The following is an 18,644-nucleotide window of genomic DNA, read 5'->3' as shown; positions in this document are numbered from 1 at the left end:
CAATTAATACTTTGCACGCAGGGCATTCTTTGTATATCCCCATCTGTGCCTTTTTGTAGCTTAAGGACAGTCAGCTCTGGGATGGCGCCAGATAACAGTAGGATCAGCCTGGGGGCAAGCAAGGTAAGCTGCCAGGGACGGCTCGGCTTAAAGCTTATTCCAACTGCAGTCCTCCAATACTGCCAAGCCATAGTCCCTCATGACAAAGCAAAATTATCATCTCTTTTTATTTTTTTTGATGACCTGAATAACAAAAAGCACCCACCAGTAACACTTCAGTTTCAGATCAAAGTTGAGGCTAATCCGCAAGTGAACTACAACAGGAAAATTGACCAGGAGGATACATTAAATTGAGCTGTAAACACACAACAAAATGTCTGCAACTGAAGGAGTTGTAGGAAAACTTGGCTATTTGAAAAAAAAAAAAAACAAACTGATTTTGCCTTTTTAAAGTACACGATTCTGACATCCAAATGATGTATGAAATAAAAAAAAAATAATATTGTCCATCCTGTCCCTTAATTTGATCATTTAATACGTATTTCTGCTTTACTATAACAAAACTCTCAAGCCTACTTAATGCAATCAGGGACATGAACAATCCCTGGATAGGACACCATTCCATCATAGTACCTGCACATTTGCCAATTAACTTAATGTACACATCCTTGGGAATTTGAGAATGAGACCAAAATAGCTGGAGGAAAACCCACACAGACAGAGGGAGAACCAGCATGGGATCTGAACCTTTGATGCTAGATCTATGAAGTGGCAGTGCTGAACACTGTACTATCATGCTACTCATTATTGGCTTTAAAGTTTTTCATTTTTTAACATGGTGATGAGAAAACTCAAAAATCCTAGGTTCAGTTCCCAGCCTGTTCACTTTTCCCCTAGACACAGTCTCCCTGTTTTCCTCTGATATTCCAGTTTATAGTGATTTAAGTGTCAGGTCAATTAGTCACTCTGAATTGTGTGAGTGTGTCTATGATGATCCATCCATCCATCCATTTTCTAACCCGCTGAATCCGAATACAGGGTTACGGGGGTCTGCTGGAGCCAATTCCAGCCAACACCGTGCACAAGGCAGGAACCAATCCTGGGCAGGGTGCCAACCCACCACAGGACACACACACAAACACACCCACACACACCAAGCACACACTAGGGCCAATTTAGAATCGCCAATCCACTTAACCTGCATGTCTTTGGATTGTGGGAGGAAACCGGAGCGCCCGGAGGAAACCCACGCAGACACGGGGAGAACATGCAAACTCCACGCAGGGAGGACCCAGGAAGCAAACCCGGGTCTCCTAACTGCGAGGCAGCAGCGCAACCACTGCGCCACCGTGCCGCCCTGTCTATGATGATCAGCCACTACAGTATATCTAGAGTTAACACCTGTCTACAACCTGCTGCTCAGTGAATTGGAAAATCAGATTCAATAATGGATGGATGAATGGTTAAATACATGTGGGTGGGATAAGTCACAGCATACCAGCATGTTTCTTAAATATTCTGAGTTGATCCCAAGTCATAGTGACATACATTCATCTACTTTAAAGCCTACATACGATTGCGGAAATGGAAGACAAACCTGGCTGCAAAACAGGAACCCAAGCCGGATGGACACCAACCAACCCATTTACATACTTTCAAAGCAGGCAGATTTAGAGGAACACACTGGCCTGATAGAATGTCAGTGGACTACAGAGGGAAAGGCAAGTGAAAACAACTTTCATTGCAGTCAATGTCTTAGTCCTCTGGTATTCAAGTTACTTGCTTACTGTAATGTCTGTAAATGCATCACACCTTATATTTGGAATGTATTTATTATCTACACATGCATCCTATTCATCCATCTGAATATGTTTTGAACCTGAACCCTACCACTGTCCTATCAACACACGCATAATGTTTGAACCAGAGTTAAACAGGATGCCAGTCACCCAAGTGCATGCCACACTTAATCCAAAGGAATTAAGCTCAAGCCCACTAGCACCATCCAAGTGCCAAATCCCTCATCTGATACACTTAATGTACACTGCCATAGAAAATGAATATTTATGGATGGTCTTGGTGTCTAATATAGAAGGAAAGCTACAGGTGGGGGGGCCAAGCAGTGCAAAAGACATCTCTTTCCTATAAATGATAAAATAGCTGGTCAATAAAGCAAGATAACTTAAATTCAAGATATTAGCATGCTTACATTAGCTTACACTACACAAAAAAGGAGTGCTTCAATGCATAGGAAAATACAGTGCAAAAGTCAGCCTAATATGTTTTCATTCCTGTTATTATTATTTCCTGCTTAAACTATTTACTACGGCGTTTATAATGCATTTTTTTACTGGTTGGAGATCAGTCTGGAAGTGCACTTAATAGAGAAAGGAGGGATGATACACACCCTCACCATACAGCGTGAAAGACCTCAGTGTAACGTAAATCCTTAACATTACACTTACATTTAATTTAATGTGCTTGTACTAACGCGCCAGATGAAATTCAACCTGCCATGCCGTCCGTGCCCTGATGCTGTTCAGGCTGAAACCAACAGGACTGAAATCCCGGTCACCTGATCAACTGCTGCTGTCATCAGCATTTGTTGTGACGCCTGCATGTTGGGCCCTGTCGATATTTATAACCTGCAACTCAGTTTCTGCTTTCAAAAGCATGCTGACATCGTTCTAAAAGATTCTGGAGTGTCCTTGTTTAGATGCTGCCTTGAACAAGACACTCTGCTTTCTGTGATCCACAGAGAAGAGCTAGTACACCTGCTCAGTTTGTAAGCTATGCCCACATTATTTCGGATGCAGCCAGCGTTAGACAAAGCAGTCTTAATGAGACATATTTATTAACCCTTTGATTTAATCAAGAGATAGAAATAATGTTAAAACTAATGGAAATTCTGTTTCTTAGTAGTGCATCAAGTATCGTAAAAATTATAAATAATATAAAGGAACCTTAATAAAATTACCTTACGTACATGTACTGAGGTACATGCATCTTTGATACAATATTTAGTTGCAGGATGCTAGTTCCTGATTATATGTTCTTCGAGATACCAGTGCAGATTTTAAAAATTTAATTTAATTTAAAAATTGCAATCCAAAATTAACAGCATTTGGAAAGCAAAATAAATATACTGTACTTAAATTACTTTTTAACCAGGATCAGAAGTGATGTACCTGCTAGCCAGCATTTTTATCACAAAATTCTAGCATTTATTTCAATGATGCCTTCAAGATAGTAGAATGGGAGTAGGGGTGAAGGTGCAATGTGTCCACAGTAAGGATTTGTTTAAATTGTGGCCTTCACATTCATGTTCTGGTATATTTTAGTAAAACTGACACATATGCTTGTTCCAGAATATTTTCCTAATGATGGATGTGGCCAAAGGTAAAGCTGTCGCCAGAATCAAATAAGAATTAAGACTGTCTGAAAAGGGGCTTCTTGGAGATAGAAGAACCTACGCTGGCAGAACACCAGAGTGGAAAGAAGAACCAGTAGAGCCTGATGACATTCCCAAGACACTGCATGGCAACAGGTAAACCCAACGAAGGCTAAATGGCTTTGTTCTGAATGAAGGGGTCTTCAATGCATAATAAGGATGCCTGAGTCTTCGGTAAAGAGAGTAAAGGCCTGGCCAGAAATACTTCCACAGCCTGAGAGGAGTGAGCAGAGAGAGCCCACTAGGAGCCATGCTACCCTAAAAAAAGGACAGGCAGCTCCAGAAGCTGACTTCATGGCCTCACTCTCTAAAAGTCTATAAGAATTCACAGGGATACCAAGGGAAACCACAGAATACCAACATTTGGTAGCTCTACAGTTTTACAGACCCATCCTTAATCTCATAAGTGATTCCAAAGTTTGATATGCATCTACCCACAGGATGGAGATTTAAATACTGCCCACTGCTAGAAATCCTACAAGTCCCATCTGGTTAAAAGTTCACTGATATGAGGAGGATAGACTAAGATCTGAACAGAAATACACAGAGATATAGTAGGTGTGTGTGATTGTGTTTATTTAGTTCTGAAAAGTTGGAAACTTAGAAGCCGTACTACTAGAATGCCAGGACAACATCTTGCCATTGGGTTAGCAGGACCTGCTTTAGTATTTGTAGCTCCTTTGTTACATTATGTTCTCCCATTTAATATTTATTTACTGGTGAATAAAAAACACATTTGATGAAACATGCGTCTTTTTGGTCTTATTCTGGGTTTGGAGAAGCACCAAGTGGCTGTATCCTGTTAGACAATACTTCTGCAGACTATAATAAATCCAGTACTCTTAGTCTTTTCTGAGACTTGTGCTCAGAGCTGTCCTAAAATGAGATCCAGCTCCAGGTTCCTAACCTATGGGACTATTACCTGGTCTGCAGTGCAACATGACTCGATGCTATGTGCTCATTAGTTAACAATTCATGCAGCTATATGATTAAATATATCTATAAACTATATGCAAAATGCCATAAAACATGTATCATATACAGTAGATGAAACTTGTTGATAGTCAAAATGTTTAAAACATCTGACTTGCTAAAGAGTCAAGCTGTTTTAACTGGAAATCTGGAAGGTGGTGGAGGTAAACTGCTAAATATGCGCACCACTGTTTGATGTGGTAACCATACCTGTTAATATACAGAGGGTCCTGTAAAACAGCACTGTACCTCCACTATAGTGCACTTTGCAGTTACAGTATATGCAATATGTGACCGTAGAGTCACCACTTATTTAGGAGAGAAGTATAGTGTAAAACACTGATAATCACCTCATGCTGGAGTAAAGTGCTTAAACACAATTACAGAAATATAGCATATTAATTACTTTATGTTCTGAAACCTATTTAAATCAGTTCAATGTAGTGGGCAGCTGGATAATTATCCCAGTAAAATTAGCCACAGGATGTCTACCAGCCCTGGGCAGAGGGCCACTCCGTTGTTGAACCCACAGGGGCCAAATCGGAATCACTGACTAGCCTAATACAAACACTAACTTTAGAGTATGAGAGGAAAACTAAGCTACCTGCTGAAAAACCCAGCGCAAAAAACACAGGGAATGTACAAACACCCCAAAACAGGGACTGCTTGTAGGAGTCAAACCTAGGAGACTTGATCCATGAGGCCCCTGTGCTAACCAGTGCACCACCTTGCTGCTTATAATGTAACCGTATAAATCCACTCTAGTAAAATGCATAATTTCAAACATATCCTTATAATAAGAACAAAATTTTGATCCCCATCACCCATCCTGTCATGGATTGGTGTCACTATTCCAGTGACCTTACATTTTATATGGATCCTAAATAAGAAGCACAAAAAACACATCTATTGATTACATTTTTTCCCCTGAACAACCTCTGCACATTTGAAAAATGTACGCAGATGCACCAAATATATTCTAATTTAATGTAACCTGTTGTTTTTATTTACAATATAAGTAAATGCCATTTCCCAATCCTGTTAACATGTGAAAAAGAGATAGTTATCTGCAATTAAACAACATCTGCAGAATGCATTTCTAGTATCCTCAACCTCCAAAACCTTCCAAAATAACTCAACTCTTACATAGTCGTAGCATGTTGAACTCAACTCAGCAGAGAGACAAGAAAAACGCAAAGCCAGAAGGCCTATTGATTAAAGAAGTGTGTGAAGGGGGTGTCAGTTTACAAAGGGCTTTATTGTAACCCATCCGTTCTCTTATTTTATGTCAACTTATTTCATTTAGCTCTTCAGCATGTATAAACCTTTCAAAAAGAAAGCATTTTCATTTAGGGTAAATATCTGTATTATTAGTACCGCTTTGTATCCTTAGATGTAGGATTTTTACTAGAATAAAAGTGCCTTCCAGTGGCTCTTTTTTCTCTTGATAAGAATATTGTGTCTAGACAAATGCCTTACTCAGCAGAATAAATCATTTAAGAAACATTAGTATTAGCACTTTAACCCATGTCTCAGGAAATAACATTTACCACAATGTCTACTTGACATTCATTGATTCTGTACATCAGAATTTCTGTTTAGACTTATACATGGCAAATATTTTTACTACCTATGCATATCATTTTTTCATTCAATTTTCTTTCTTTCACCTTGGCTGAAAAGTGGGAATTTTAAACGAGTCAGATGACTGACATGTGAAACAGTTATAGCGGAACCATTGAATTCCATTAGAAAAATGCAAAGCCCCTAACTATATATCAAGGACTTGAAGTCCAAAACTTCAAGGGTTTTTCTTATAAGAGATATTTAAAATTATGACTCATATGAATGACTGTGGGTGAGGGCATCAGTCTTCCCAGAGAAGAAATGGTGACCCATCTGGCATATGTATTTTGTCTTTCATCCACTGCTGCTAGGCAGTAGTCCAACCCGTTATCCTGAAGTGGATTAAACATGTTTGCTAATGAAAGGAAGGTGTTTGATAACGTAGGGATATTTTAATGAAGGTTATCTTCTAAATAATTCTCATTTTCATAAAATCTGGTAATGTGTTTTAAAACATGAAATATGACATTTGTACACAAAACCTAGATACTGTAAGGTACTTGTTATGTGAGGGGAGGCATGGTAGTGTAACAGTTGGTAATGATGTCGTATTACTCTAGGAGACTGGGTTTTAAAGTTAGTCTAGTAACTGTGTGGAGTTTGCAGGTATAAGTATTCCCATTTTCCTTGATTATCCCAAAAATATGTTTGTTATATTAATTGACGATTCCAAACTGGTCATGAATGAGTGCGTGAGTGTATGTGGATTTACTCTGTGATGTGCTACCAACCTGTCCAAAGTTGCTTCTTGTTTTTTATCCAGTGCTGCTGAAGAAGGCTCCACAGCTCCACAATAAATATTAATAATTCAAGTACAGTAAAAGAACTAAAGGGTAATTGCAATGTGCATTTCCACATTTGTACAAAAATGCACACATCTAGTCACATATACCAGGGGTCCTCAATCCCAGTCCTGGAGAGCCGCAGTGGCTGCAGGTTTTTGTTCTGACCTGGTTGCTTAATTAGAAAGCAATTCTTGCCAATAAAGCACTAACAAGCTATGAAATTAAATTAACTCTGCTATGTCAGGTCATTCTCATATCCTAGATTTTCTTTCCCTTTCTATCATGCAAATGATTTGAAGGCTAAAATGGACGAGTAATTCTCAGTCCTTCACTTTTTTCTCTTCATTTTTCTTCCAAGTATTTAATTAAACCCAATAGTGCAGATAAATACACACAGGTGTAAATGTAAATAAGCTAAATGGAGAAATGCTGCTCTCTCTTGTCATTTGCATGTTATTGATAATAAGGAGTAATTAAAATAGCTGTTTAAGACAAAATTAAGCAATAAGGGCTCAAAATCACTAAAGTGAAGCAGAAGTGTTACTTTAGCAATAAGTGCTTTTTATTAAGCAACTGGGTTGGAGCAAAAACCTGCAGCCACTGCGGCTCTCCAGGACTGTGATTGAGGACCCCTGACATATCCTAAATTATATTATATGTGCATAAATAAATACATATATATATACATAAAATTCTATCTATCTATCTATCTATCTATCTATCTATCTATCTATCTATCTATCTATCTATCTATCTATAAACATACACCCACACACACACACACATATATATATATATATACATATACACACACATACGGTTTATATATAGTAACACTGTTCAACGGGCAAGCCTGCTGTGATGTGAGGTAATGATGACAGCACCACACTTACTGTTAGCAGCTTGAGTTGTAGATCTTTTTAGTTCAGCTGTCTAGGCTACTTCTCTGTCCAATACATGGTAGGAATGTAAGCAAGATGGCCATCAGGTTCATGAAGGTGAACCCGATCTTGGTTACAGTGGTGTCAGTAATGGGATGTCCTTGCTAGGGATAGCAAACTTAAGTGAGAGATAGTGTTGTGTTCAAAGCATGCCACACTATATCATGGTACAAGGAGAACTCAGTTAGTTAAGTCCTTTGTGTTCAAATTCTTGTGTTAACATTTACATCACTGAGTCACAATAGATAAGGCATAAAAAGTCACCACATAGGCACATATGCCTGTTGAACCAAGTGATCATTATGTTTTCTGTTATGAGATAGTACTAGGGGGTTGTACCCTGTTAGCCATTATGGATGTAGTGAGAAGTCAAGCAAAATGACACCTTTTATTGGCTAACTAAAAAGATTACAATATGCAAACGTTCGAGGTAACTCAGACCCCTTCTTCATGCAAGATGTAATACAGAAACTGGAGTTTCCTGTGTTTATATAGACACTAGTACAGATATAGCATTGGAAAAATGAGCTATGACATGCATACAAAACTTGCAAATCAGCTAAGCAACATAAAAAAACCAGCCCAATGAAGAAATGTCAAAGAAAGAAAGACAAAGCATCTATTATTAACCATTTCCAAAGTCACACCTGAGTGATGAAGGACAACCTATTTACTAAATTTAGTAGACATTACTTCCATTATAGAGCTGCTTTGCCTGTATTCACATATTTTCCAGCAGATAACCAGCAAGGCACCTTTTAATTTCTAACCTCTACACTCCTTCCTTTCCCCTTAACGCACCACCGTTTTTCCCGTCAGGCATGACTGCAATTTGTTGAGAAGGCCTTTAAAATAAAGTTCCACCCCCGCAACCAGCAGGCATGGAGCCTTCGTTGACTTTCAGAAAGCCAGAGCCCTGGGATTTGGGACCATTATGCTTTCTTTTTCTTTCCCTCTTTCATTCCTTTTTCTGTAGCACCTAACCAAGACGCAGACTGAAAAACAAGAGCCGCCCTACAAAGATGGTCTAAGCTTGGCAGCCATGGCAGAAATGACTGATGGGTGGCAGCTGGAAGAAAAAAAAAAGAGAATAAAAATAACATTTGTCACTGGGGAATGCCGGAGCTGTCGCAATCAGCCCATGGGGCTGCACTTGCCGAGGGGCAGCAGGCTGGACTCTCCATGCTGCAGTTCAAGCAGCAAAGCAACAGACGGATCTCTGCTGGCAATAATATTTTAGAGTTGTTTATTCATGTCTGATTCTTTTAATTTCTCTATAAGAGGAGTCAGTAAAACCTACAGCATCCTGCTGCTTTTCACATGGGCATTTAGCACAGAATTTCATTTTGGCCTCCAGGAAAAGCTAGCTCCAAGGTACACAAAGCATCGACTCCCATGTCTACACAAAGAATTGAGTACATTCTAATCGAAAGTTTCTTCAGGTTAGTTTTATGTCACTTCAATCTGTTTAATTTACCTTTTTTACCCAGCTGAGGGTGGCCTGGAGCAGGGGCCTATCTTCACAGCATTGTCACAAAGCAGGAACCAGCTGTGGACTGTAAGGCAACGATGCACATGACAGGCCGAATACTGGAATACTATTAATGTTCTTTGTATACTGCTTATTCAAAGGCAGTGTAAGACACAATAAAAAAAAAAAGATTAAATTGTCATCATTTACAAAAACAGGGTTTTAAAATAATGTTTCTTATGTGTGCTTAAGTAAGTGATTTGGTAAGCTTGACTGCTAGCTTACATTGGAATCTCTAGAAGAACTGTGCAGCTTGAGTAATTTTATATTTGGATATTCTAACCTGGTATTTGATATACTGTACTAGAAAAAATCACATGCAAAATGTAAAACAAACTTATGCATTGAGGGAATGAAACATAAAGCTCTAGTATCAATATGTATATGCTTTCTTCCATTGGATGTGTTGCAACACTAGCATCACTTGTGATTCTACACCAAATATTTCTTCATCTTTGGAAATGCCTTTTTAATTTAAATTTTAGAAGCATAGTGTAGATGTTATCTTTGAATGAAAGCTCTGTCCACGGTATTTTCATATCGTTTGCAAAATTATTTTCATGCATACTAAAACGACCGAAAACACATTTGACGTTATCACCCACCAACACAGCATTGATGCCTTAAATCGGGCATACACTGCACAATTTGTGCACGATTTGCAGTTGTCAAATGATTTTTTGAGTCCGCCTGAATTTTGGCTTCATTGGTTGTCTTTTCCCAGGAAGCATGAGGGTGGTTACAATGTCCAATTGCCTCTCACTGTCACGTTATTGGAAAAAGTTCTGTTATGTCAAATATTTTAGTTATTTTGTGAGCAGTCTCACAAGCTGAGTTTCTGATGTTGCCATCAAATATCCCAAAATTCATTATGCCACGACAGCAGTTAGTACAACACAGTCTGATCACTCACATTGTAGTATGTCAATCAGATTCAAGCATATACAGTATATGACCAATGACTCTTATTATGCAGTACGAGTAGTCACTTGACAATGATTTATAAATATCGCACAAAAAGGGATTTAGACATATACAAGTAAGCAACGCAACAAGTACCATGGAAAGCAACTTTTCTATGCTTGCTATATTGGAATATGTTTTTCTTCCATGAAGGGTGACCAATCTGGTAATGAGATCCAGTAATCATTGTAATGAACAGGATCCAATCAGGGAAGAGCTACATAATAAGCATGAGCCAAGCAGAGGCTAGTTTTCAGAAATCTTTGTTTTTGTCTGTCCACACTGAAACACCATGCCGTTTTTTTCAAAAGAGAGTGTTTTCAAAAGTATTCATATTTATTTGTAGTAAATGCCCAGGAAGCCTTGACGAAAGGTAAAAATGAAGATAAATGTCTTCGTTTATAAAGAAAAATGTACTAGTGTGGACTGAGCCTTAAACATTCTAAAACTATACCTGCTTAGGAGCATAGAGGAACAAGAACAGGAAACTGTAGAGACAAATCCACACTGTTTTTTTCTGATAAACAGCCTGAGACTTTTAAAAAGGCAGCACACAAACGCAGAACCATATTTAATTAAATTTCCCAAGGACATCCCCTTCACCTTAAACTTAAGTGCCTCATTGACAGCAGGTTAGGAGTTTCAGCCCAGTGCCGCTAACTTTGGCACAATGGAGTAAGCACAAAAAAAATTAAAAAAAAAAAGAAAGAAAGTTCACTAGTGCACTAAGCAGTCTTTAAGAATGGCTTATAGATGTGGAGTATCACCATTTAATAGCTAAGTCATATATAACAAGCTAATATATAATAAAACATACCCAAGTACTGCAGGGGTTGTTGCTCATCTAGTACTCTCTAGGCTTATAAACATCTTACTCATGGTGGCCCTATAATAGAAAATGGGGTTTGAGAAGATGGATATAATGAAGGATTAATGAACATATTACATTTTAACCTGATGGTGCAAAGATAAAGTGTAGAAAAATGCCCATTATTTGAATATTTCCCCGCACAAATGTGTTTTGTTCAGTAGCACTCAAAGCCAGAAAAAAAGAACACAAGTGGAACAAAAACATAAACCTAAATACCATAAGTAAGGCTCCCACAGTCTGGAAATAGGGAGGTAAAATCATTCCGTAAAGATCAATACCAGAAAGGTTAACTTTCTTCTAGCCACTCACTCACTTCTAACTAGGCCCAGGAATCATCTTGGAGTCCAATTTTTTTCTTCAGGGACACCAGGCCACCTCTAGTATCCAGAGTTTTTAGTATTCCTTTAAGGATGAGGTCTCCAAGGCAGGACCCAGGTTCCTGCTTTATTAGGGGATTAGCATGGTCCTATATAATTCTGTTATATTGGTTAGCAAGTGTTGACGTTTCACACTTTCTCCCCTCAGAGTCACTTACTCTCTTTGGAAAGAGGACCAGACATTCTTGTCTTCAAGTGAGTATAGTCTGTTTGTCTTCCCTGGAGGCTTTCTGTAGGATGTATTACTGCCCAGGCAACCCTTCTCCAAAAAATAAATGTATATAAATGGATCAGAATACCAAAGCAATGTTTCCAACATCTTGCGGATTCTACTCCAAGAAGAACTGAATGTATTTATGTATAGTAGCTACTGTATATGAGGTTGAAATCTAAGTAGTCAATGCAGACCTAATTTTTTTTATTTTGTGCCTGAGTTTCCTAGTTATACTGGTGTAATAACAGACGCCCAATTGCTTTCACTTGCAGCAGACTTTTCCAATTTGGATAGAGCTGCCCGTTTTCACTGCTCATTGAATTGACCACTCTTATTGTCAAAGTGTTTTGCAGGGAAAACGCAGTGATGGTCGGTACCACATTGGTCTGGTTTAGCAACTCTAGTCTAGTCATGTCAAGGCTTTGGTTTCCCGACATGCATGTTGATTTTTTGTTATTTTCACTCATCAATTATCCACCATGCAAAGTTAATAGTCATTAGCATTACAGTTACAAACCTTGCTCATGTGGCCTGATCAAGTGCAAGAAAGTTGCTACCAACACATAGCAGTGCATACTGTTGTCTTTTGACCCTTCTTTTAAGTATTTTGTCTATTTTTAAATATTTCTTCAAAGCCTTAGCACCTGGATGGACATACAGCCACAGACACTTATCATTTTTTATATATATACACACACAAACTATTATTAATGGATACAATGACATCACCATCTAACAGCTCTGGTGAATACACTCCCCTGTAGCTACTGAAATCCTCTTCAACCTGGACCGTCACAAATGGTAGCTGTGGTGGAATGAGCTGTGGCTGTGAGGAACAAAGAGCAGAGGAAGAACAGCAACCATACTGTTTTTAAGGATCCCACAGACTCAAGCCAGAAAAGGACATTTTAGAATTTTTAACTTTTTACTTGGCTGTTTATTTATTGCTTATTTTATTGTCTTTTAAAGTTCTTGTTCTGATAATGTCCTGTTTTTTAGAACAGGGGCTTTGTTTTTGTTTTATCATAGGGGCAGGGGCTTTTTAGTGCTTTTTAGTTGAGTGACAGGGCCATATCACGGAACTGGGCCACCAGTTGCACTGGGTTAGGAGTGTGGGGCATTCTCATGCAGCTGGCGGCCTTAAGGGGAGAGGAGTGTGATAAGTGGCCAGTGGTGTAGAACAGGTGGGCAAATAAATACTTGAGTCCCGAGAGTGTGCAGGCTTAGAATGACTGCAGATGTGCGCATGACGGTGCTGCACCAGGATAGACTGTGGTACTTGGCTGATCACACAAGTCACGTGCAAATGCGAGCAGATTAGTCAGGTGCTGCATTCACACCTTGGAGGGGGCAGAGGGTCACATACACGCCCAATCAAGCCTATATAAGAGGAGTCTGCATGGCTGAGAGAGAGAGAGATAGAGAAAGGAAGAAAAAATGTGTAGGAGGTTAAGAGGAAACAAAAGAAAAAAGATAATGGAAATGGCAGGATTGGGGGTCGCCAGAGTATAGCGGAAAGGAGGCAGGCAGCCGGGAGGATTGGCTCTAGGTGAGTAAGGCTGGCTCTCAAGGGACTGAAGCGGGCCACTCCAACTGTGTAATTCTGAGGATTGCTGGAGTAACCCAATACTTGCTCCCACATAAGGCCGGGGAGTGGCAGTGTGAGTTGGAAGGAGCGAGATGAGGCTTGGTGCGGTACAGTGCTGGAAGCCCAGGCTGATAGCCGTGACCCGAGCTTATAGAAGAAGGTTGGATGTGCTTGTTGAAGGGACGTCTCCTCTGACTGCAGGAACATGCATGGTCTAAGTAGAGTAGAAGTTGATTTTAAAAAGATGCCCTGAGGGCTAACTTTTTAGAAACGTTTCCTGCCATGTTTTTTAACCTCTTTTTAAGGACATACTTATTATGCATATTTTAACCTCCACATGGACACCATGTTTGTTTTTTATGGTTTATGTATTTACGGATTATGCACTGCACTATTTGCACTTTGATGTTTTGTTTGAATTTTAACGAAAGCACTTGTCACCTTTGCCCCTACAGTGGGCTGAATGTATGTGTCCTCATTTGCCTGGCTCATCTAGGTCTATGACTATCGACAGTTCTGGGTTCAAGAGACTCTGCGGACACAACAGGGAGAATGGAGCAGATTTGGACCATCACAGATCCATGAAAGGAGAGCAGGAGTGAAGTTCCAGTGTGCCGCTTTGTTTTCTTTTTCCAGAACGGGTGATATGTGAGGCAGCACTAGCCAAGAAAATCCACTTGTTTTATATCACTTCTGGAGTGACTGAAAAATCAATGTTTCTGAAATGTTCATCTTCAGGACAGGAATGTATATTATAGAAACACACCTAAGGGGTAAAACTGAAAACACTTTACTATACAGAAAGATAACGCAACTTTTGAAGGCGCCCAGCCAGTGCTGCCACATAGGTATGGATTTTGGAGTTTAGTTCTAGACTTGATGTCTACACCTATACCATCAGTTATGCCACAAACTAAATTTGTTTAACACATAGTTAATGCAAGAGAAACAATAACTGATACATTGTTGGGATATTCCAATTAAGGGGAAATGCAACATATATCTTTTTTCTTAATGTATAATTGACTTGCTTGCATTAATCTGTCTCGCTGTGATCCTATAATGGAAAACTGGGTTTAAGAAGACAGATGAATAGAGGAATAAATGAACAAATGATATGTTTTATCATGAAAACAGATATTTTCAAAGTTGACAGACTAAATTTACAGTAGAAATATAGCAGCAGCGTAAAAGAAAATCATTTTTCAAGGTAGGTTTCTGATCATTTGGTCAAAATGTAGTTTGAGAATGAAGAAGTTTCATCTGTTTTCCCTGTGAAATTTAACAAAAGAACCAAACATTTACTTGATTTGCTAAGCAAACACTTCTTCAGGTGGTATCTGCTTGGCATGTTTGCAGAGTAAACTTTATTGTTCATGCTGTATTCTTAATAGCAGCAGGGTTAAACCAAAATTGAAAAAGCCCTTAATGTAAAAGGCCTGATATCAAAACAAATGGTACAGTTGCAGTAGATAATTAAGCAGGACTGATAGTAATAATAAATAAACATTACAACATTGCCACTTCTCTCATCTTCTACCATCAACACGTCTAACTGTAAAATATTCTTAGTTACATTTAAATAAAAGATAATAGCAAACTTAAGTAGCCATCTTGTAAATGGATCACTGTTTTCAGTGTAAATATCTGCTTTCTGTGTTACGTTTTCTCTTAAAATAATCAAAACCTGCATGCAGTTCAACATTTTCTGGTGTACACGGGCATAGTTAATTACGTTCAGATTTAGTAGTAGGGAAAAAGGTACTTGCAACTGCTTTGAAGGTGAGACATGGCTGAGGAAAGTGTGTACTTGTAATAATCATGTTGTTTTTGGACCAAGGACAACCACCCCTGACCTTGCAACCTGAGAATCAGATCTCCAAATTTGAAAAAGAAGTTTCATTGAGAGGTGATGAAGATGTCCTCAACTGATTTGGCTTCCTCACTTTCAGAAAATGACCTAAAACTAGAAAAACTATTCTTTAAAACTCAGGAGACAGCTGGCCCTCAACTGGCTGTTTTGGTTCCTTGGACTTCCAGACTTCCTTGGGATGTGTTGGACTCTGAATCTTGAGACACAGGAGGCATACAGTAAAAATATCTTCTTAAAAGGACTGATTAATGATATACTTTTAACTTTAATACTGTCTGTTATTTTATACTATGATGCCATTTCAGTTTTTTACACTTATAACTGTTGCTAAGAGAGCAAAGATGAATAAGATTTCCACTGTGCTTGTTTCATATTTTAATATCAATTTCAAGTAGAACTAGTAACAGAGTATCAATATTTTTGTGCCTTTTTCAGTTTAGCCACAACCGTTTTTGACAGGCGCTTTCCCCAATATTGCGCCCTGTGTTGGCTGGGATCGGCTCCAGCAGACCCCCGTGACCCTGTAGTTAGGATATAGCGGGTTAGATAATGGATGGATGGATGTCCCCAATATGCTTTGTGTTTATATATGGCACTAAAGAGAATAACAAACATATTCACATAGCACAAACAAGGAGATTTTACACAGAGCCTCAATTAGGATTGTGCAACTAAAATTTAAATTGTTGATATTCTTAAACAATAGTATGCCTTGGGTAATATAGCTTCCAAACATGCACACAAATACTAAATGCACTGATTCTAGAGCATTGTGACTATGGCAATACTTTATGAATACACCACTTCAATATTATGATCAATGAAACTTTCCTTACATGGCTCCTTTCTTTGTGAATTTTTAGTCAGTCACATTCAAGACCATTAGAACACAATGGTACTGTATATTCTTACAAGCAGAGACTACGTGAGAGGCCCAAATTGCACGTCAAAGATTTTCTTGGAAATATATCCTCACTGTATATAAAAGAAAAAAAATGTTCATTTATATTAGAGGTGTGTAGACAGAACAGAGTGACATTGGTTTAGGAAGCTTATCTGTTCATTATGGGTTGGCGGGTAGGAAACTTTCAACTATGATTAATAACTAGTGGCACGTGCTTACCTATCTTTGAGAAAATGTTGCAATAAAATATAAAGCACACATACTTAGAAAGGTGGGGCCAGATTAATAATATTTATCTGTACTTGCTAATTATTAAATTTTTTGTTTGGTAATCCACACAAGGGATTTCTCTACACTATGGAATATTCCACAACAATCATTTCACATGAAAGACAACTCATCTGCAAATTATGTATCAAACAATCAATTGGAAATCTCTACGACTCGTTGCATATGAGAAACAAAACAGGGCTAGGACTGCTAATACTTATTTCTCAGGTAATAATAATAATAATAATAATAATAATAATAATAATAATAATAATAATAAAGTTTGTTCCCACATATATAGGAAGTTTGTTGTATTCAATCCTTGTAGCACACTTTTTTCATTCACTGTCTAATGAGTCTGATTATCATTGTTCGTTTCAAGAAAAAAGCATTTATGAAACAGCATACAGAACACGTTGAGAGTTGCACCAGCACCCACTGGTGGAACAATTCAAAATGTTGCTCATTAATTCCATAAATGAGAAGGTAATTGAACATACAGTATAGTGAGTGGCATCAAGCAGTCCAAATATTACTCCATTGTTTTGGATTGTACACCTGGTGTTAGCCATGAGGCACAAGCAACACTAATTAAAAAATTGTCATGATGGAGGAAGTACCCAGGATTACACAGCACTTTATGGGATTCCTTCTAGCAATAGAGACAATAGAAGAAATTTTGTGTTCTCTTGCCTTGAACAGACTTGAGAAGCTAAATATTCCTTTTGATGATTTGAGAGGACAATCATTCGACACTGGTGACAACAAAGGTGTGCATGTCAAGACTACTACAAAAGAATCTTCAAGGTTTCTTTGTGCTGTGTTCTGCCCAAACCCTAAATTTAGTGGTAGCAGATGCAGCCAGAAGCTAAAGAGATGCTGTTTCCTACTTTGGACAGCTTTATAGCTCCTCTTTACCTGCACCTCAAAGGTGGACTATTTTTTATGAAACATATAAATAACAAAATGCATGACTGCATTATGCTACTTGAGGCCCCACAGCAAACCCTTGCCTAGGGCCACAAAATGATAGGGCCAGCCCTGCCTATAATTGTATTAAAAAAAAGAACTTCCTGATGTGAAGGTATGCAGAATGTTTAGGGAAGAGCAGTGTAGGCTGCAAAAAAAAGAAAAAGTTGTAAAGAAACCGCCAAGTTTAGGGAAAGATCCATGCAAGCGATGAGAAACGACCTGTCAAAGTCACAAGGAAGAAGAACCCATCCATCCATCCATTCATTATCTAACCTGCTATATCCTAACTTCAGGGTCACAGGGGGCTGCTGGAGCCAATCCCAGCCAACACAGGGCGCAAGGCAGGAAACAAGCCCTGGGCAGGGCGCCAGCCCACTGCAGGACGCGCGCACACATACACACACCCACAGACACCAAGCACGCACTAGGGAAAATTTACAAAGGAAGAAGAATGTGGGCTGCAAATTTAAAACAAATTACAAAAAGAAAGTACGTAAAAGTCTGCACAGAAACAAGTTCTCTTACACAATGAAAATAAAAATATGTTTTTAAACTTCTAAGAAAGATATCTTTGTGTTTGCAGTTAGCAAAATGTGGACAACCTTTTCATTTTGTATTTTTTTGTTTTTCTCAAGAATAGTTAAAAGTGATTTCTATGACGACATATTAAAATATATCATGAATTGTCCATAAGTTAAAAAATAAATCAAGTTCTTTTTTTTTTGCTATATAGCCCATCCCTACCCTAGTTTGGTATATCTGAAAGTACTATTGTGTTTTGCCCAAAAGGATAAACTTTCCAATAAACTTAAAAACTGCTCAAACATTTATATATCAAAGTGCAAATTATAGCCCCGGTTAACTAATAATTCTAACAGTTCAGGATTTATACAATAAGTTATAGAGGAAACTTCAACTATGCTGGAAACCCAGGAGATCATGAGGTGATGGTCTAGTCAATTGCAGAGGCAATCACAACCAACCTCACCCTCTCTCCCAGCACCTTATGACTGAGACCGGGGGCTGCACAGAAATATTTAGAGGAATGACACAGCTGTTTGTGGCCCTACTAGACAACCCTTAGAGAGTGGTTACATTATTTTTCTTTTTTCCAGCCAGCTGTCATTGTGAATTTTGTGACTTCATCATAAACCAGTTCTTCTAGGTCCACTACAACTTGCTGACATCATGATTAGCTTTGTCAGACAAACAAGAGAAAAGGCATATCAGTGCAGATTTGTCCACGTTTTTACCACAGCTATATAAAGTTAATAGCTTTGACAAAAGCAATGTTATAGCTTTTACT

At 38.5% G+C, this 18,644-nt stretch overlaps 1 protein-coding gene across 10 annotated transcripts in view; it reads right to left on the bottom strand.

The window, feature by feature from the left end:
- cxxc5a (CXXC finger protein 5a) overlaps positions 1–18,644 on the bottom strand; it is a 316,967-nt gene that overhangs the window by 236,071 nt on the left and 62,252 nt on the right. Inside the window, exon 3 of one of the 10 annotated variants that reach the window (XM_039773824.1) lies at positions 11,126–11,155. The exons of the other annotated variants lie outside the window; for them this stretch is intronic. Coding sequence (XP_039629758.1) covers positions 11,141–11,155 — 15 coding nt within the window. The 3' untranslated portion in view covers positions 11,126–11,140. Of the gene's footprint in view, positions 1–11,125; positions 11,156–18,644 lie in introns of those variants that run through there. 10 annotated transcript variants of the gene reach the window in all.

Source organism: Polypterus senegalus, chromosome 13 (assembly GCF_016835505.1).
Source record: "Polypterus senegalus isolate Bchr_013 chromosome 13, ASM1683550v1, whole genome shotgun sequence".
NCBI lineage: Eukaryota > Metazoa > Chordata > Cladistia > Polypteriformes > Polypteridae > Polypterus > Polypterus senegalus.
Note: the sequence above shows the minus strand (reverse complement) of the source record. Positions and strands in the feature narration are given on the sequence as shown.